General features: G+C 37.1%; 1 protein-coding gene and 1 long non-coding RNA gene across 20 annotated transcripts in view; one reads left to right on the top strand and one right to left on the bottom strand.

Moving 5' to 3' along the window:
• LOC128685179 (serine/threonine-protein kinase WNK3) overlaps positions 1-21,720 on the bottom strand; it is a 638,681-nt gene that overhangs the window by 131,744 nt on the left and 485,217 nt on the right. For all 19 annotated transcript variants that reach the window (XM_070082765.1, XM_070082756.1, XM_070082764.1 and 16 more), the window contains one exon: positions 6,162-6,422. In XM_070082765.1, the coding sequence (XP_069938866.1) occupies positions 6,162-6,422 (261 nt within the window). The remainder of the gene's footprint in view (positions 1-6,161; positions 6,423-21,720) is intronic.
• Positions 16,704-17,277, top strand: LOC138852394 (uncharacterized). Its single transcript, XR_011391721.1, has 2 exons — positions 16,704-16,814; positions 17,153-17,277. It is a non-coding gene; the product is annotated as an uncharacterized lncRNA (long non-coding RNA).

Here is a 21,720-nt window from a genome sequence, read left to right as displayed (position 1 = left end):
GTAGTCCTGAGTTTCTTGACGAGGAATGTACTTACATTCACCAAACATTCACTGAGTTACAGTTTCCTTCTTTTTTCATCAAAGACTGCAAGAAAAGAGCTCTTCAGATCATCAATTCTCCACGCATCAACACCGCTCCCGACAAAGTTATAATTCTTCCCAACAGCCAGGTTGCACTAAACGTCTCAAAAGTACTTTCACAAGCTAACACCAGAGTCGCCATCGCTTCTACCACTTCAATAAAGGATCTAACCAGGACAAAACCCAAGCACCACGAATCAGTCAATGCAGGAGTTTACACTATACCCTGTGGAGGCTGTGACAAGATCTACGTAGGTGAAACAGCAAGAAACCTCGACACCCGCCTCAATGAACACATATACGCATGTAGGAACGACAACTTAAACAACGCCTGTGTACAACACCGAAATTCCACCAATCATCTTATGAAATTCAGAGACGCCCAATTAGTGATAAAAGAAAATAATTTCCGCACACGCAAGTGCCTTGAATCAGCACTGATCGCTGTTTCGAATACAATTAAACAAAACAACGGCAGCTTCACCATCTCCGAAGTCTTAGCAAGAATCCTCCTGAAAACAGTAAACCCTGCCATCACATAGTCTCTCCTGTTATACTACACAAAGCACAGAGAGTGAACACTGAAACAAGCTGCCTCATTCCAGTTTACATTTGTCCAACCTATTTTTATATTACCCAAGTAATAGCTTTTATATCCTTTTACTCATGTACGAATTAATTGCTCTACCATATTGTATTACTTTTGTCACTACCACTACTACTACTACTACCACTAGTGAACATCGAAATGGTACCTCACTAGTATTCACCTCACTCTGAGCCTTTATATACCCTCTGTGTCCATGTATTGTTTGTAATGGCTTGATAAAGCTCCTGGAGAGCGAAACGTTGCCACAATAAATGTCACATTAGTTGCACTTGTGTCCTTTTACTTTACATATTGTCGGTAATTCTACCAACTTTATTAATAGTTCTTGTTACTTATTATATTTCTTTTCATATCCATGTGGAAGTGGAATAAGAATCTTTCCTCCGTAATCCATGCGTGTTGTAAAATCAACTAAAATACCGGGAGCAAAGGGCTAGTAACCATTTTTCCTGTATAGATTACTAAAAATAAAAGGAATATTTAATTTATATCAAGAGAATATCCTGAATGTTATGAACAAAACATATGTTCAGTCAAAAATCCTTGTCTTCCTGATGCAAAATCATTCTGGAAGTCATGAAGTGAGGGTTCAACTTATTTTGCATGCCAATAGTAATCCAGAGACTAGTGATAAGGATACCAATAGTGTTATAAACAAATTACATACATGTGGCATTGAGAAGCCGAAAGGAATAAGTACAACATGACCAAAATCCAGGTTAGTAAGCAAACTGATTCCTTAATGCTTTGTCTGTTTGTGGAAATATGTAGACACATTCTTCCGTATCTCTAAGTTAGGCTCAGAGTCCCATAACAAAACATGGAAACTTGAGCTCATAGCACCAATCTCCCCACACCAATATTTTTTTCCACTGTTTGAATTAGGTGTTTATTCTTTTCTGCTGCTCAATGCCTCACGCATCTTGGTACCAGCACTTTTATATGGATGTGAGCCTGGGCTTTGAACTGAAGCAAGGAGGAGGCCAGAGGCAGTGGTGATGTCATGTTCAAAAGCAATGTATGGTGAGAGTATCATACAAAGAATTCAGAGCATAGAAATTAAAAGGTGATGTGAGGTCACCAAAGGTAGAATTAAAGAGGGCTGAAGAGGGGTTGTTGAGGTAGTTCAGGCATGCAGAGAGGATATAGAGGCATAGATCAAAGGTAGGAGGGGTAGAGGGCCATCCCAGGAACAACCTGAGAGAGAGGTTAAAAGAGGATTGGAGCTTTAGGGGCTTGCGAATCCAGCAGGTTTGTGTGAGCATATTAGATAGAAGTGAATGGAGACAAGTGTTTTTTAATGGACGTGCAGTTGGAGTGTGAGCAAGGTAACATTTATGAAAGGATTCAGGGAAACTGGTTAGCCAGACTTGATTTCCTGAAGGTGGAAGGGGCAGTACCTGAACTCTGAAAAAGGGGTAGGGATGTTGCAGTTCAAAGGTAATCTAAACTGTAATGTCAAAATAGTAGGCAAAGTATTAGAATTACAAAAAAGTTAGGTTATAAGTGTGGATATAATCAGCATTAAGCCATTTCAGAAAAACTTGCAAAATTACACTGATAAAAGCTTCTTCCAGATATGTAATGTTGATAAGGTTGGGCTATACTGGAAAGGTTTAACAAGTAACCCATTTGCTAGTAAAGTAAAAAAAAGACTGTACTGAAACATGAAAGAAAGAGGACTCATCCCAGGTATGCACTAATGCACATGGCAGTCACAGAACCAGAAAAGTAGTCATGGAAAAGCTGTAAAAATTGATTCCTGTGGAATTACTAGGCAGTCTTCTTTTAATATAATTCAGCCAAAGAAGCTTAATCAAGGCATTTTCACACAATTTACTTCAAGTACTTTTCAGAAAAATTGAGAGATTATCGGATGCATATATGTGGAGTGCGACTTAGTGAGGTAAAGATATTGTTTTTGCTGGACAATGTCCTACTCATCAAACAATGGTCAAATAACATGCATATATATTTTTTTTTTTTCAACAAACCGGCCGTATCCCACCAAGGCAGGGTGGCCCAAAAATAAAAGCAAAAGTTTTTCTTTTTAAATTTAATAATTTGTACAAGAGAAGGGGTTACTAGCCCCTTGCTCCCGGCATTTTAGTCGCCTCTTACAACGTGCATGGTTTACGGAGCAAGAATTCTGTTCCACTTCCCCACGGAGGTAAGAGGAAATAAACAAGAACTAGAAAGAAAATAGAAGAAAACCCAGAGGGGTGTGTATATATACACTTGCACACGTATGTGTAGTGTGACCTAAGTGTAAGAAGAAGTAGCAAGACGTACCTGAAATCTTACATGTTTATGAGACAGAAAAAAGACACCAGCAATCCTACCATCATGTAAAACAATTACAGGCTTTCGTTTTACATTCACTTGGCAAGACGGTAGTACCTCCCTGGGTGGTTGCTGTTTACCAACCTACTACCTAAAACATGCATATACACCTACCATCCAACTTATGACCAAGCTTGGTTCCGACCAACCGGTTGCAAGTCAAAATGGACGTAAGTCGAACTTTACTACTGAATATCAACATCACATTTTTGTAATGACTTTATTGTTTTATTTTGGTATTTCATTTTTTAATTTACTTTTTATGCTGTTAGTACTGTATTTTATACTCTAAGGTTTAGGATAAATACTGTGTACAACACAAACAGTTGTTTATTTCCCAGAAATTTGGCATAAAAAACACGGTCGTAAGTCGAGTGGTCATATGTCGAGCAGGTCATAAGTCGGATGGTAGGTGTATTTACCATGTAAAACCAGGTCTTTTCTCCAAGCTAGGGACCAATGGATTATTTTTGTAATGAAATGCAATATAAAATTTTTTGCTGAAACAAGTTTTGGTCATAATGCTAAAGATAATGATGAAAACCTAAGGAAGGATAATAAGGGAGAGAAAAGACTAAGGAGTTTTAAATATTATATAACTATTGAGGCTATCAACAAATGACCTAAAGTGTGGAATGATGTTAACAAAAATAATTTAAGGAATAATTACAACAACTTTTGGCCAAGAAATAATAATGATAAAGAATCTTGATATGAAGGACTTCATAATGAGTTTCATAGCTGATAGTTGATGAATATTTATATATTCATGATGTAATAAGAAAGTTAGATAGATACTGATCTTAGGGATCAGTGTTACAGTATGATACCAGATAAGCAGATTATCCAGATGGCATCTACAGATGTGGAAGAGAATATAGGTAAGGATGATGATATTCACTTGGAACAACATATAATAAGCAGTTTGTACTTGGAGGATATGTATGCCTTCATTTACATGACTTTTCTAACTGATAATAATGAACTAGCAGATTGTTATCCACAGCTAAGTGAGCACCAATACCCTATCAAGTCAGAGACCTACCTACAATTAGTAGACAGAGGACTGAGTCTGCACTCCTTGTGTTAAGTGACTAACATGAGATGAGCATTTCATGAAATACAATATCCACAGTTATGAATGATAACAAAGTTTATGGGAGCAAGGTCTAGTGACCCCTTCTCCAGTATAAATTACTAAATGTAAAAAGAAGAAAAACTTTATGAAAGTGTTTGATCTCTTTTGGGTCACCCTGCCTCGGTGGGAGACAACTAGTGTTAAAAAAAGTTTTTTTTTTATAAGCACATCAGTAGAAGTAAAATATAAATGAATCTATCTGTCGTTAGTACTTAAGCGCTGATAGGTTCAATTTAACTATATTAAGTCTTACGTGAAGACAATTTCTGTTAAAATTCAAAGAGACATCTCTTATTTTGCTATAGTGTAATACTACATGAATTGCATGTAATTATGGTGGAGCTGCTGCATTTTTCAATTTTTTTTTTATTAACCCATCAGCCGTTTCCCATTGAGACAGGGTGAACTGACAAAGAAGAAACACTTTCATCACTCATTCCATCACTGCCTTGCCAGAGAAAAGCCTACACTACAATTAAAAAACTGCAACATATCTCCACTCCTCCTTTAGAGCTCAGGCACTGTACTTCACACCTCCAGGAATTAAGTCCGGCTAACCAATTTCCCTGAATACTTTCATAAATGTTACTTTGCTCACACTCCAACAGCAAGTCAAGTCATAAAAATCATTTGCCTCCACTTGCTCCTGTCTAACACACTCATGCATACTTGCTGAAAGTCTAGCCTCTTAAAACATTACACTAGAGTACATCACTGAGTCAGACAAGTGAAGAAATTTGTGTTTTTTTGTTGTTCATTTTACAATTTCTATTCTGTATAGTAAACAGTATACATTACTGGTAAGTGTTAAGGACACAGAAGGAAGGGAAAGAGAAGTGAAGGGAAAAACTTCATCAGAGATTTAGCAAGATTATGACAAACCTTAGAATAAAGAAAGGATGGAAAATGGTGGCATATGGATCCCTGCCTTCACCATGGTAAAAAAAAAAAAGGCAGAAGAGAGCCTGGGAGAGAATGAGTGAAGAAAGAAAACGACAGCAGTGAAGTAGGAGCATAAGCAAGCACTTGTGCATTGAGATAAAAGCAGAGGGGAAGGGGGAAGGGGGGGTACAGGAGTACCAGGATGACGGAGTACTTGGAAATAGTCGCTAGATTATGTACTCTACTGTTGGATATGTACCGGTGCTTAACTGTGAAATGTCTTTCCTCTCTAACATAAAATATAAGTCCTGTTTAAAAATGGATCACTGACAGGAATGCAAGGAATGATTTCCATGCAAAATTGAGGAGTAAAGTACTGACAGAGATGCCAGCTGGAGATGTAATGTTACAAATGTAGTATTCTGCAATCAATTGACAGAATCTAACAATATCCAAATTATCAGCAGTTTCAACACTGCCATGTAGTGGGCTACTGCTCCTCTGCCTCTAACTGCTGTCCCTACATATACACCATTGATGGGACAGTGCAATAACCAAACAGGATCTTAGCCACAAGCAAAAATGAACAGGGTAAATAAAACAAATCTCAACTTTGGAAAAAAAAAAAAAAACATGCCTTGGTACTCAGGTTGGCTGTAGATAATCTCCAGTACTTTCCTCAAAAAACAGAGTACAAAGACTGTTCAGGGAAGGACAACCATCCCACAGAGTGAATTCATTTGGACATGGTGACTGACATTGCCGAACATATTAGTCAAAGTGGAGCAGCTTGTGAGGCATCCTCCACATGAACAGTGTTGATCTGGTTGCCTAAGGTATGAAAGGGCATAAAGCACAGGTGGTAGTCTTTTACCATCAAAGACTCCTCCAGCTGTTATTTGCTTGAGTGCAAAAATTGAGGCCAGACTCTAATAACACTGGTGGTAATCACCAGGTGGTCTTCTTCAAGCAACTGAGACATGCAATAGAGTAAGAAGTATTAGTCATATTGGAATGCTGTTACTGGTGCTTTAAGGAAAAATTAATATAAGAAAATCAACAGACAATAACCATATAATCTACAAAAAATTCAGGCGAGCTTTCTACCTGCGGTTGTTGTGACGTTGATTGTGATAATGCAGGTGGCTGCTGGAGAGCACATGTTGAAGCTGTTTGCTGTTGCTGTTGCTGTTGCTGTTGCTGTTGCTGCTGCTGCTGCTGCTGTGGCTCCTGGGTCTGTTGTGCCTGAGGTTCCTGTTGTTGAGGCTGTGGCTGATGAACAGGGCTTGTAGAACCATGAGATAATGATTCTCTATGCTCAGCCCGCTTGCTGGGAGTTGGTGGGGCACTGTCTCCACCTTCTTCATGCTGTAGGAGATATATAATTTATAAAAAGAGAGTACAGGAGGTACAGTTCTCATCAATTTTATGAGTAACAGAAAAACAAGAGGTAACAGATAATCATGCAGGGCTCAAGTGTGCATAATATGATACATAGCTTATATTTAAATTAAAATTACTATGTAAGCAAAGCTTCTCACTCATATTCTTGTTCTCTATACCCAATACTAGATCAAGTAAAGCATTACTGCATTTTAGTTGCAATTTTTGAAGATTAAATGATAAATTCTTAAGATAAATTAAAGCTTCAAAAACTACCATTAATATTCTAGAGAATTAAGAACAACAACATCTTATGGAAATCTTCGCTGCAGTGTGTACATCTTTAATTGGTTACAATGTGTGAGAAACTGATGAACAACGTGCAGCCTATGAGAAATCGAGTCTAAAAGTTATTCCGAAATCTAATATTTACCTCTGTCTCAGTCAGAGCCAGCTATCCCATAATGAAAAAATCAACAATAATATAATTTGTCTACGTATTATATTATTTTAGGTAAAGAATGTTTACCAATTCTGTAAGAAAATAAAAAAATCTAAACACCCTATGTTTGCTTAACAAAAATACAAAAAATGGAAGTGAAAACAAGAAACTATGGGAAGGAATTTACTCATAAAATACAGTACACTGATTCAGTGGGAAAAGGTATGGAAAAACATTCTATTTCTTAACCTTAAAGGCAGAAACACACATGAATAGATACTAAGAGAAGATATATTAACAGATAACTGCTCTTGATATTTCTTATTATTCCTAAAAAATAAGCAGAATACAGTATTTAAGTCATAACTACAAATACATTGTGTCAAATGTTAGTAACCTTCATAAATTCCCTAAACTTGTGCAAAAGCCATGTCAATTATATTTATTAACAAAAATTCTTAAGTAGTGGTGATATGACATAGAGCAGTGCAGTTGACATGGTGGAAATACTTGTGTAATGAGTGTGGATATTTATTTTGAAAATTTGAAAAAATAAAGTTCTGTATACAAGAGGCTATGTATCTGCTCAATAAACTGCGATATTTATTATGTAGTACATGCTCAAGATTTTTTTATGATACTCTAAACTGATCCTAATGAGAGAAACTTTTTTATGAAGTCAGCCAACTATCATGTATATATTGGCAGGCAAACTCATTTAAAACAAACTAATGTTGGAAATTAAAATTGGGTGACATTTTTCTCCATCATGGTTCATTATTAAACTGTGATTAAGAAATGAGAAGAAAAAATTGAGGTCAAAGCAGAGTGAGATAAAGACATCCAAGATCAGTGAAATTCAACTATGTCATGAAGATTAGAGTACATGAAAATATACTGGAAGAGGCAAGCACAGACAGAATCAAAGTCAAGGCAATAATTCATGCTTGGTATGAATACCTGTTGAGGGTTACAGGGGGTCACTACCCCAACAGTTAAGTTCAAGACCAGGACTCATGGTTATTAGCCTGAACGATCAGTTTTGGTGACAGCCTGGCTGATCAAAAAAGACTTCAGGAACTTGTCAAGTTCCCTCCTGTTAAGTCTTGGGCTATTTACGCTTACTGTATTATGTTTTAATGTATTTTTTGTACCTTGCTTTTCAGTGGGGGTTTTTTTGCACCATCTGCTAAACCTCTTACTGTCATAGAGATTAATTACAGTGTACAGATTTGGAACAAGATCTTCCATTACCTTCCAGGAAGAAATTATGATTTATCTTCATATACAACATCCTTAATATGAATGTTGTTTCCAATTTTGTTTCTGTTGGTGACTGTCCCACTGAGTACATTGTCAAATGTTCCCATTTACACAATACTTATAACTGGACCTAACCCTGGCTGTTTCTTCATATTCCACAGCCTTCATCTGACTTCTGAATCTCATTTTCTTACTCATTTCTGACACTTTTACAGGACTGACCAAAACTTCATCCAGTTTTTATTTCCAATTTCTGGGTTTGTTGTGAGTTTGCCTAACACCTATACAACGAATCCTTGAAAGTGTTTTCTAAATTATCCATATCTATCATCTTGTTTCAGAAAAGTCATTCATTACAGTTCACATATATGTAAAAAATGGTATATCTATTACAATATATACTTTACTAAAGAAGAGCAGAACTCAAAATACTGTGGCTAGAACACTTCCCAACAAACCCACAATTTGAAGAGGGAACTATATAGGGCCTTCTGCTCCAGGACAGAATAAAAACTAAGTCTAAATTTCCTTTCCAAATTTGAGGTTAGTTGTGAATTATTATTCAGTCACTGAGGAAAGTAACAGTCAACCAGTATTGTGTTTGAAAGACATTATCCACTCACCCTCAAACAGTTCTTTCTTGGGGCCAACTTACACCTCAAGTCAATCAGTGGTTGTCACATTATCAAGCCCCTATATTTTCAACAACTAACACATTCTCATATTATTTACAAAAAAAAAAAAATCACATTCCACATGATTTTCTGATTTTTTTTCCATTCCTAATGAAGCATATTTATTACTTTACAACAAAATTTTAGTTCTGATTACATATGGTAATTGCTTAATTGGCTAGAATGAAGTACAGTCAGCTCTCTTACAAAGCTCCTCTATATAGGGCAATTTTCTATAAATACTATTTAAAAAGTGCATCAAAAACTGAAAAGCATACACTAGGAAGGCCCTTCCATATGCTGTTCTATTTTGGATGTAATAGGTCAAAAGCATTTTTGAAAAACTGCACTATACAGAGGTTTATAAATGAGCTGACTGTACAAACCTCACAATGTTTCCATTGCATGACTAGCCATATGAAGTAATGTGACAAGTGAGAATGCAACATAAACCTAATTAAAAAAAAACACAGCTTAGCAACTCCAAAAAAAATAAATTATGAATACTAAAAAAAAGGCATCAACTCAATTATTTTGGTGGAAGAGTAAAATGAGAAAATCATAAAGAAGACAGAATGGAGAGTTCTCAAATTTCAGACATCACCTATTTTTCAACCAAAACACCCTTCATATGAATGAACTGTCACCCATTATCTCAGTTGTGCAATCATGGATATAGAAGATAAAATTAAAAAATCAACATTGAATGTGATTATGTCACCCAATAAGAGCAAACAAGTGTTTATTGTCACAAATGCATTAACACTGTGTCAAAATAAAAGTGATGCATTTTCTTTCATCAACTCTACAACCTATGTTGAGGCTGGTAAAATGAGCATTTGGGAGTTGCTGTCAACTAAGTAAAGTGATTTTCCTCCTACAATACAAGAGGGCTCTGTGTAGCTACCATCTTCATATCTTTCTAGCAAAACAAAATACTACATCTACATAGCAGTTACTTTGCTGTGGCAAAATAAATGATGTGTGGAAGTGAAAGAAAAGATCTATTTCATCTACACCTAACTCATGCTGAAGTGAACAGCCACCTTTAATATTTCTGAGCAAAACAAAATGCTGTACATCTCTGCTTGAAGGAGAAATATGTATAGCAATGAGTAACACACTAAAACACAAGTTGTTTATTACTGTTAATGACTACTTGCTCTCCATCACTGACTAGTGTGTATATCCATATTTTTTATAATTTTTTTCCAGCAAAACAAAATGCTGCATGTCTCGAGTTGAAAGAGAAATGTGATGTATGTAATGACAAGCTATAGTACTAGGAACACCACAGATACAAATAATATTAAGAAATATGTGCTAAGAAAACAAGCAATATTCAAATTCTCCATTATCCAAGGAACCACTCCTCAATTACTTCGGAAAATTGAGAATGCAGTACCTGTCAATAAATATGAAAAGACATTTCCCAATCTCTAAAACTTGATAATTAGCAGGGCACTGGCAAAATCTTATCTATGTATCTGACATTTAATTCACAATAGATCAGCATACTTTTCAGTATACAATTTACATTCTCCTCTTGAAATTCTCAGTTTTTGCAAGATGACCACACAACTCTGCTTGAGATACAATTATTACCTCACTATTCTAATATATGTCAATGTGTATCACAATATCCTAAATACTGAACCTCAAACAATTAAATATAAAAATAAAAAATGCATCAAAACTATCATACACAGTACTGCACATTGCTTAGCTGAAAATGGCAAAGCTGAAGCAGTAAATCATCATTAATTGTCTTAAGCATGTATATATTATGTATATTAGCCAGTGTCAATGAAATGCAGGAAAAATATCTTACATGACCATCATGTATAAAGCAAGAAACAAATTTTATATAATTACCTATGGGGCTGAAAGTATTTTTCTTTCATTTACGTTTTCTTTCACTTTCAAGTATTTGTAATATTTATAAGTAAAACAAAAATAAATGAAAGACATTATCTAAGCTGTATAAGCTGTCTTATACAGCTTAAAGAAAAAGAACCACACTAACACTTAACCTAAATGCCTAGTATTTGAGTGCTAGGAAAGCCAGTGGCACATCAGTTTATGACAAAGACACTACCTATTTCATGGATCTATATTACAGCATCAGTTCTGAAATTCAGACTGAAAAATACTAACAAAATGAAACTCTCAAGATTTGCACAAAGCAAATAGTTTATCAGGTAGGGTGTATGATTTACCTGCTGTAACGATGAGGGATCAACCAAAACAAAGCTATATCCATCAGTGTAAATAATTACATAAATCACATTTAACATTCACGATTCTTCTACCAACCATATATTTACTATATTAAAAATCTAAACACCATCCAGAAATTGGAGATAAAACAAATAATTTATTTCTCAATTAGAAAAATTATAATCCAACAGAAGGTAAAAAAAAAAAAAAAAATGTAAATGGGTTCAAACTATATGAGTGTGGTACTGCAACAATTTATTTAATAATGCTGAAAATGAGTCAGGAATGTTTAGGTATATTTTGAAAGCTTCAAATTCAACATCTGCTGAAACATGGCAAAACATTAGTGAATATGATGCTATGCATTCTGCACTTTAAAAAAAACACTGTGCATTCAAATGCTGACAGTGAGTACAAGTTTTGTTGCTGTATTACTCATTTTTGCACACAGTGAGTGCATTCCTGAGTCTTTTGTGCATCAAGAGTGGAGGTGCAACATTACAGGCTCAATAAGGTTAATGTGATACCCTAATCTCAAGGTTCACACTTGCTTCCCATATTCTGTAAAATAAAAAACTGTTAAATGATTGGAATTGCAGGAATATTTTCTTACATGAGAACAGTGAAGAAAATATGCAATTCTGTTATTAATAAAAATAATGAGAAAAGGAGAAGCTACAGTGAACATAGCAAAGAGATATTTGTGGAGATATGTAAACAAAGGCAGGGAAGCACGCGAGCACTCTAGACCTTCATCGTCTTGGGTGGTCACACGTATCATGATGGATGACATTATCAGCTCAATCAGTCTTGTCATGTAATAATCATAAGAGAAATAAGTGACCAGGGGAGGCCTAATACAACCAGACCACACCACCATATGTCTCTGATAATTCCATGACAAATCTGACTGGCGGTGATGGTGACTCGAGGCATCAGTCATGCTCCTCAGCCATTATCTAGGTAGCATTCTCAAACTTTTGACACAAACCCACTGAATTTTCCAATACAACTACTTACTGAGCTGTGTCGCCGCCGCCGTTTAGGGGAGGATCGACTCAGCTTCCTGGCCAGGTATCGAGCCTGGCACACCACACAAAAATAAATGATACAACCTCTGATGTACACCACTGTCATCTTTGGTCCAAAAAAGACTTTCATGAGCATCACACACACTTCAAGCTTTCTTAGCACAAAATTCATGTCTTAGGAAAATAAAGTTACACAAAGAGACATTACTGCCAAAGCTAATAAATCTTTCTGCAGAGCTTAAACTGACTCAAGTATATTTTGTATTCTAATAAAATTACTAAGAATATATCATTTTAATTTATGATAAAAATACTCTTAGTAATTAAATTTCTCATTTGTTTTTCTAGACTATTTAATAATGAGGAATTATATGTTCTATGCCATGTCATAAAAATTAATACCTGAAATAATAATAATCACTTATTAACTAGTCTGCTGCAATTAAAGTTACTATTTATGTTATCCTAATGTCTAACAACTTAACCTAACCTAATGTCTAACAATAAATGTGAACATTCATTCTGAGTATTCTCTTTACCAAAATTTCATGTTCCTTTGAGAAAAATCCAAGTTCATGTTCAACATGTTTAGGTGTGCAGATTAATAAATTTGTCTCTCTTGTATTATATACCATACCATTAATATTATTCACATTATTCTGATCATAGTCACAGACCCATCATGCATCTTCTCAAGTCATTTATTTAAACAGTTTACTTCTTATTCTGTAACTAAAATATATATAACTGATAAAAGACTGTAAATTAACATTAATTAATTGTCTTCTACTGTACTACTGAAAAATCCAGACTCTAGGCAATGTGTGTTCTACCACACAAATTCAAATTCCAAATAATCCTTTCCCAAAGTCTTATTTTCTTGCTTTTTTAAACTTAAATGTTTCTTCTTAACTGGACTTTATATCTGCCTTTGTCCTTCCTGCTCCTACCTTTCTATTTGTTTATATACAGTGAGATGAGTAGGCTTTCATATCATCTAAAGATATGAATTATAAAGGTACGAGAGACCTCATTATCCTGAAGACAAACAGACCATGAAGAGTTGTATAATAATTTAAGCATTAGTGATGATTTTTTAACAGCTGAAGGTGAGAAGACAGTCAGTGAATTATTTGGAGACAAATGAAGCTGACTGTACCAAAGAACAGGTATAAATATCCAATTTAAGACTACTTCATTTAACCCCTTCACTACATTAAACAAATAAAAACCAATACAAAAAAATGCTATGGTTACTGTGCATACACAAAGGAATTTCCTACCAAGGCAAAGAATCCTTCTCTTTTAGTAATTACACTGTATATAGAAACAGGATAGCTATCCCACTGTTTCTGGCCACGGGTAACCCCGTGGCCTGACTGGTAAAGCTCTCCCTTCACACATGGAGGGCCCGGGTTCGATTCCCGGTGGGGTGGAAACATTTCAATGCGTTTCCTCAAACCTGTTGTCCTGTTCACCTAGCCGCAAATAGGTACCTGGGTGTTAGTCGACTGGTGTGGGTCGCATCCTGGGGGGACAAGATTGAGGACCCCAATGGAAATAAGAAACAGTCCTTGATGATGCACTGCCTTTCTTGGGTTATCCTGGGTGGCTAATCCTCCGAGGTTAAAAAATGACTGAAATCTTATTCTTATTTTAATAGGAATATGAACCATTTAAGTGGCTTTGGCATGCTGCTCTTACCTGTATTTTTTTTGTACCTCTGTATGTATGCTAAAATTTCTAAATAAATAAATAAATACACTGCAGGAAAGTATACTGAACATTATTTTTATTATTAGCACATTGGCCACTTCCCAACAAGGCAGGGTAGCCCAAAACAGAAAAACTTTCATCATCATTCACTCCATCAATGCCTTGCCAGAAGCATGCTTACATTACAGTTATAAAACTGCAACATTAAGGGGACGTTCAGGCATCGAGCCAGGCAATAGAAAAAAAAAAATCGAAAAAATTTGAAAAACGAGTTAAGCTTACCGAAAAATAGCTCAACAATCTGGCAACATCTTGGTGTATGTCTCGTCTCTGTACGATAATTAGGTAAAAAGTTATCGTGATTATAGTAATTGGGGTAATTACGTCATTATCGTGACTCACGCATACCTGTAGTTCGTTTATTGTAATTTTCTTGTCATTTTTAGTTTTTTTCCGTAATTTTTTCTTATGTTTTTGTGCAAAATGCTTCAAATTACTCATTGGTAACTCTCATGGTGGCTGTAGCAAGGAGCTCCACTCTCCACACCAACCTCAGTGTCGACCAAGGGTCAGGTAGAAGAAGATCTACGCTGCTTTGAACATTAAAATGGTATAAAATACCGACATTGTTAGGTAAGACACATATGCAACAGTTAGGTATCTATATTTCGATTGATTTGATTGACCGCGCAGCTCCCTTGGGACACGTATTTTCACCGTCAATTCTATACAATTTTGCACCAAAATGCCGCCTAAGAAGAGTATTCACAGATTGAACATGAAGAAGAGTGTGGTGTTGAGGATGAAAAGACTGGCAATGAAGAAAAAGCTAAAACAAGAAGCGGCAAAGGCAGCAGCAGGTGACACCACGACGCCATTACTACCCTCTGACTCCTCAGTAAATGAAGAATTAGTTTCAGCTGGTGAACTTCTGAACACTTCTCCTGTGAAGGCATGTGCTAAGCAAAGCAAGGGAAAAAGGAAGTGTGTGGCCAGGAAGTCCGGGGCCACTCCAGATGTGGCCACCAAGTCTGGGGCCACTCCAGATGTGGCCACCAAGTCCGGGGCCACACCAGATGTGGCCACTTCAAGTTGCAAACCTACAACATTGAGAAAGCGGAAACGAAGTGACGTATCTGTGGCCACCACCATCACCACTGTGGCCACATTGATCAAGCCTACGCCTATATATACATCTGTCGTCACCACACCCACAGTTGCGTATGTGACGACCTCACCATGTATGAGTGTAACCCCTGTGGCCACTGCAGATGTGGCCACCCCAGTTGTGCCTAGTTCAGCTGTCGCCAGCACGTCGACAGCTGCTGACGCGAGTGCCAGTGATAGTGTTTGTGGTGTATCAAGTGCCAAACGACGATTGTCGATGTATGAAAAGAAAACTCCTGTTGTTGAGAAGAAAATGATATGTATGGATGATAATAGGTTTGATGAAATTCTATCATATGTTCACTGTTCCGAGTGTTTATCTAAGGTCAAATTTACATATTATAAGCATCACTTAGAAACTGTTGTTGCTATATCGTGTACCGAGTGTAAGGCTGCTTTAGTGAAAAAGCCACGTGGTATTTGTAAGCAGCTGAATACTTTGACTGGTCGAATGGTGTATGCTGAAATGGTGGCTGGTGGTGGCTACAATTCATTTATTCGTAGAAATGCCTTGTGTAACCTACCTGGTATAACTCACGAAACATTTAGCAGATACACAAGCATGATTACAAGGGTATCCATTCACTCGTGCAACAGAATTCTAGCTGAAACAAGGGCAATCATTCGTAAGGAATATGCCAAACAAGACACTTTGCCAGACGCACGTGGAGTTGTTGACATTGATGTGACTTATGATGGCACATGGCATACTAGGGGCCATCATTCTAATTTTGGCATTGGTGTGGCTATTGATGCCTTGACGAAGCTTGTAGTTGACTATCAAGTGTTGTGTAAATACTGTTTCATGTGTGTCAATATCGAAAATTGTTTGAAGAAGAAGATAATTACTGTGGAAACGTATGAAAAATTGAAAGAAAAACATGAAGGGAAATGCAACAAAAACTTTTCCGGCTCCTCAAGAAAAATGGAGGTAGAAGCTGCACTAATCATTTGGCAAAGATCACTGAAAAACAAGTTGAGGTACCAAACCATAGTGTCTGATGGTGATAGTGCAACCTACAAAGGAATTATTGAACTCAATGATGGTGCTGGTCCATACGAAGGTTTACAAGTTACAAAAGAAGAGTGCATCAACCATTATGCAAAGCGGCTGAAAAATAGATTGACAAGCTCGGTAAAATTGCACTACATGGAAAAACAACTGAGAACCGCAAAAAAGAGAAAGGAGTATCACCTGAAGAGGAAAGGGATGTTGACAGATTTCATGATTGACAAGCTTGCTCAGTATTTTCAGAAGAACCTAAGGGACAGTCGTGGAACTGATGTTGAAACTATGAGGAATGGAATACTTGCAAGCTTCTTTCACTGTTCCTCCACTGACGACAACCCACAGCATCACCTTTGTCCACCTGGTTCTGCTTCATGGTGTTTTTACCATAAGGCACTGGCAGACAACCTACCACCACCATCCCACACAACCATGAAAGTGAAGTTTCAGCTACAACCTGACGACTTGAATCAGGTGCATGAAATCTACAAGGACCTCACCCGAGATGACATGATGGAACGATGCATAAAGGGACGAACACAAAACCCAAATGAAAGCCTTCACCAAAGAATATGATCCTATTGCAACAAAGCCCTGTATAGAAATAAGTGGCAAGTTGATTTCTCCGTCAGCCACGCCATAGCAGAGTACAATGTAGGATACGAAAGAAGTTGTTTGGATATACAACTTGGGTATGGCCGTTCCTCATTGAACCAAAAACGCCTGATGGATATGGACAGAATGATGCAGACACTCAAAGCTCCAAGAAGCAAGAAGAGGAAGAGGGTGGTGGACACCTCCTATGAGGCTGGAGGCCATTAGATGATCCATGTCCATGCCTACTCTTCGTCAAAGGTAAATAATTCATGCGAATTTGTTGTTTAATTGTATGTGTATGTTTATAAATATTGTATACAGTGGACCCCCGGTTAACGACCTTTTTTCATTCCAGTAGTATGTTCAGGTGCCAGTACTGACCGAATTTTTTCCCATAAGGAATATTGTGAAGTAGATTAGTCCATTTCAGACCCCCAAACATACACGTACAAACGCACTTACATAAATACACTTACATAATTGGTCGCATTTGGAGGTGATCGTTAAGCGGGGGTCCACTGTATATGTATATTTACACATCTTTTGTACATAATCATTGGCAAAACGATGTTTAGTGTGTATTTCCTTCTTTCCAGTTTGATGTGTATGGACCATCATGATTGGCCAATCTGCAAAGGACTTCAGGATGGAGGGATCTGCATGGAACTTCAGAAATATGTTATATATGCTCACTTCTACTCCTAATAAACATAAGAAGGCACATGGAATATTTTTACCCACCATAAGCTAAGCCTCAATGTATTATTCCATTTTTCTGGAAAGTCCATTTTCTGCAATTATATTGATTTGCTCCCTTTATTATTGAACCGATCTTTATCATTTTTACAGGATTTATTCAGGGAACATTGTTCTATAACATGACATGTACCTTTTGATAAAAATCCTTACCATTTTTGTATACCATGGGTGTAAAATGCAAAAATTGTCCCAAAACATGTCAAGGTATCTTCACAATTTTTTTTGGGTACTATAAAAGATTATATTGCATGATTGCTTTTTGACAAAAGGTCTGTTTGGCATTAATTAATAATTCCATGTTATCAAAAATAACTTCAATATTGCCATATTGGTGTTGAGTTCCATTAAGTGCTGCCATATACAATTTCTCACATTTTATTTTTTTATGTAGCTATTTATTGAACGATCTTGATTAAAAAAATACAGTCTCTTCTGACATGCCTAGATTCTGTGGTAAAAATTTCAGTGAAATCGTACAGAGGGAAGTGAACATGAATATTTCCTGGCCAATCGCCAGGCTCACACATTTCCAAGATTTACCTACCATTTCACATATTCACAAAAAAAAAAAAAAAAAATCAGCAATGCTATTAAAGTACAAACATTTAAAAGGATTCAATTTCACACTATTATGACAAGGCAGCAATGTCTCCCTATTAATTACAACCAAAGACCTAGACCAAAAAAAAAAAAAAAAAAAACTCACTCTAATATCAACAATAAAATTAATCACTCAACTCACATTCCCCCACCCATGTGCCACAATTTATATAGCTGGTCAACAGACAGATACCATCCACAAGAACTCTCTCTCCCAAAAGTAATCTCCTGTTATGAATCACATAACATTATCCTACATTTCCCATAATCAACTCTGACAACTATCATTCTTCTCTTATACCAACAGTACACACTATCCCCAGACATACTACAAATTAGCATATGTTCCGAAGGCTTAGCTTGACATTTCAGTGCTACCATTTCTGCCCATACAGCACCATCATACCCTCAAGCCCCACCACTTCAACATGCTTGTCAGTCATACAAGATATCCACTCTTCCCCAAATAAAATCCAATGAAGATCTGACAAGAATGTAAAAGTGATGCGTACTAACAAAGATGGGAAGTAAATTTAAGAACAAAATAAGAAATCCAATGAAAAGAGAGGGTACTGTAAGAATGAGAAAACTCGTATCAAGATTTTCAACCTTTTCTCTGCAGTTATAAGAAATAATGCCAGAACAGAAGTTGTTAAAAGATAACTAAACACATCACTGAAGAATGAGCTGATCAGCCAGGGTGTGATGGATATGGAGGTGTGCAAGCCACAGAGAGCAACAGCCTGGTTAATCAGGTTGTCATCAAGAAAGACTTGCCTCAGGCCACGCTGTGAGAACAACTCTCAAAACTGGTCATAATTATGTTACAGGTAGTACTGAATACAGTACAATTGAACTTTTGCTTTTTTTTTTTTTTTCAACAAGTCGGCCGTCTCCCACCGAGGCAGGGTGACCCAAAAAAGAAAGAAAATCCCCAAAAAGAAAATACTTTCATCATCATTCAACACTTTCACCACACTCACACATTATCACTGTTTTTGCAGAGGTGCTCAGAATACAACAATTTAGAAGCATATACGTATAAAGATACACAACATATCCCTCGAAACTGCCAATATCCCAAACCCCTCCTTTAAAGTGCAGGCATTGTACTTCCCATTTTCAAGACTCAAGTCCGACTATATGAAAATAACCGGTTTCCCTGAATCCCTTCACTAAATATTACCCTGCTCACACTCCAACAGATCGTCAGGTCCCAAGTATCATTCGTCTCCATTCACTCCTATCTAACACGCTCATGCACGCTTGCTGGAAGTCCAAGCCCCTCGCCCACAAAACCTCCTTTACCCCCTCTTTCCAACCCTTTTGAGGACGACCCCTACCCCTCCTTCCTTCCCCTATAGATTTATATGCTTTCCATGTCATTCTACTTTGATCCATTCTCTCTAAATGACCAAACCACCTCAACAACCCCTCTTCTGCCCTCTGACTAATGCTTTTATTAACTCCACACCTTCTCCTAATTTCCACACTCCGAATTTTCTGCATAATATTTACACCACACATTGCCCTTAGACAGGACATCTCCACTGCCTCCAACCGTCTCCTCGCTGCTGCATTTACCACCCAAGCTTCACATCCATATAAGAGTGTTGGTACTACTATACTTTCATACATTCCCTTCTTTGCCTCCATAGATAACGTTTTTTGACTCCACATATACCTCAACGCACCACACACCTTTTTTCCCTCATCAATTCTATGATTAACCTCATCCTTCATAAATCCATCCGCCGACACATCAACTCCCAAGTATCTGAAAACATTCACTTCTTCCATACTCCTCCTCCCCAATTTGATATTCAATTTTTCTTTATCTAAATCATTTGATACCCTCATCACCTTACTTTTTTCTATGTTCACTTTCAACTTTCTACCTTTACACACATTCTCAAACTCATCCACTAACCTTTGCAATTTTTCTTCAGAATCTCCCATAAGCATAGTATCATCAGCAAAAAGTAACTGTGTCAATTCCCATTTTGAATTTGATTCCCCATAATTTAACCCCACCCCTCTCCCGAACACCCTAGCATTTACTTCTTTTACAACCCCATCTATAAATATATTAAACAACCATGGTGACATTACACATCCCTGTCTAAGACCTACTTTTACCGGGAAGTATTCTCCCTCTCTTCTACACACCCTAACCTGAGCCTCACTATCCTCATAAAAACTCTTAACAGCATTTAGTAACTTACCACCTATTCCATATACTTGCAACATCTGCCACATTGCTCCTCTATCCACTCTATCATATGCCTTTTCTAAATCCATAAATGCAATAAAAACTTCCCTACCTTTATCTAAATACTGTTCACATATATGCTTCAATGTAAACACTTGATCTACACATCCCCTACCCACTCTGAAGCCTCCCAGCTCATCCGCAATCCTACATTCTGTCTTACCTCTAATTCTTTCAATTATAACCCTACCGTATACTTTTCCTGGTATACTCAGTAAACTTATTCCTCTATAATTTTTACAATCTCTTTTGTCCCCTTTCCCTTTATATAAAGGGACTATACATGCTCTCCGCCAATCCCTAGGTACCTTCCCCTCTTTCATACATTTATTAAACAAAAGTACTAACCACTCCAACACTATATCCCCCCCTGCTTTTAACATTTCTGTCATGATCCCATCAGTTCCAGCTGCTTTACCCCTTTTTCATTCTACGTAATGCCTCACGTACCTCCACCACACTTACATTCTGCTCTTCTTCACTCCTAAAAGATGGTATACCTCCCTGGCCCGTGCATGAAATTACCGCCTCCCTTTCTTCCTCAACATTTAAGTTCCTCAAAATATTCTCGCCATCTACCTAATACCTCCATCTCCCCATCTACTAACTCCCCTACTCTGTTTTTAACTGACAAATCCATACTTTCCCTAGGCTTTCTTAACTTGTTTAACTCACTCCAAAATATTTTCTTATTTTCATTAAAATTTCTTGACAGTGCCTCTCCCACTCTATCATCTGCTCTCCTTTTGCACTCTCTCACCACTCTCTTCACCTTTCTTTTACTCTCCATATACTCTGCTCTTCTTATAACACTTCTGCTTTGTAAAAACCTCTCATAAGCTACCTTTTTCTCTTTTATCACACCCTTTACTTCATCATTCCACCAGTCACTCCTCTTTCCTCCTGCCCCCACCCTCCTATAACCACAAACTTCTGCCCCACATTCTAATACTGCATTTTTAAAACTATTCCAACCCTCTTCAACCCCCCCACTACTCATCTTTGCACTAGCCCACCTTTCTGCCAATAGTCGCTTATATCTCACCCGAACTTCCTCCTCCCTTAGTTTATACACTTTCACCTCCCTCTTACTTGTTGTTGCCACCTTCCTCTTTTCCCATCTATCTCTTACTCTAACTGTAGCTACAACTAAATAATGATCCGATATATCAGTTGCCCCTCTATAAACATGTACATCCTGGAGCCTACCCATCAACCTTTCATCCACCAATACATAATCTAACAAACTACTTTCATTACGTGCTACATCATACCTTGTATATTTATTTATCCTCTTTTTCATAAAATATGTATTACTTATTACCAAATTTCTTTCTACACATAGCTCAATTAAAGGCTCCCCATTTACATTTACCCCTGGCACCCCAAATTTACCTACTACTCCCTCCATAACATTTTTACCCACTTTAGCACTGAAATCCCCAACCACCATTACTCTCACACTTGATTCAAAACTCCCCACGCATTCACTCAACATTTCCCAGAATCTCTCTCTCTCCTCTACACTTCTCT

Source organism: Cherax quadricarinatus, chromosome 8 (genome assembly GCF_038502225.1).
Source record: "Cherax quadricarinatus isolate ZL_2023a chromosome 8, ASM3850222v1, whole genome shotgun sequence".
In the NCBI taxonomy this organism is placed as follows: domain Eukaryota; kingdom Metazoa; phylum Arthropoda; class Malacostraca; order Decapoda; family Parastacidae; genus Cherax; species Cherax quadricarinatus.
Note: the sequence above shows the minus strand (reverse complement) of the source record. Positions and strands in the feature narration are given on the sequence as shown.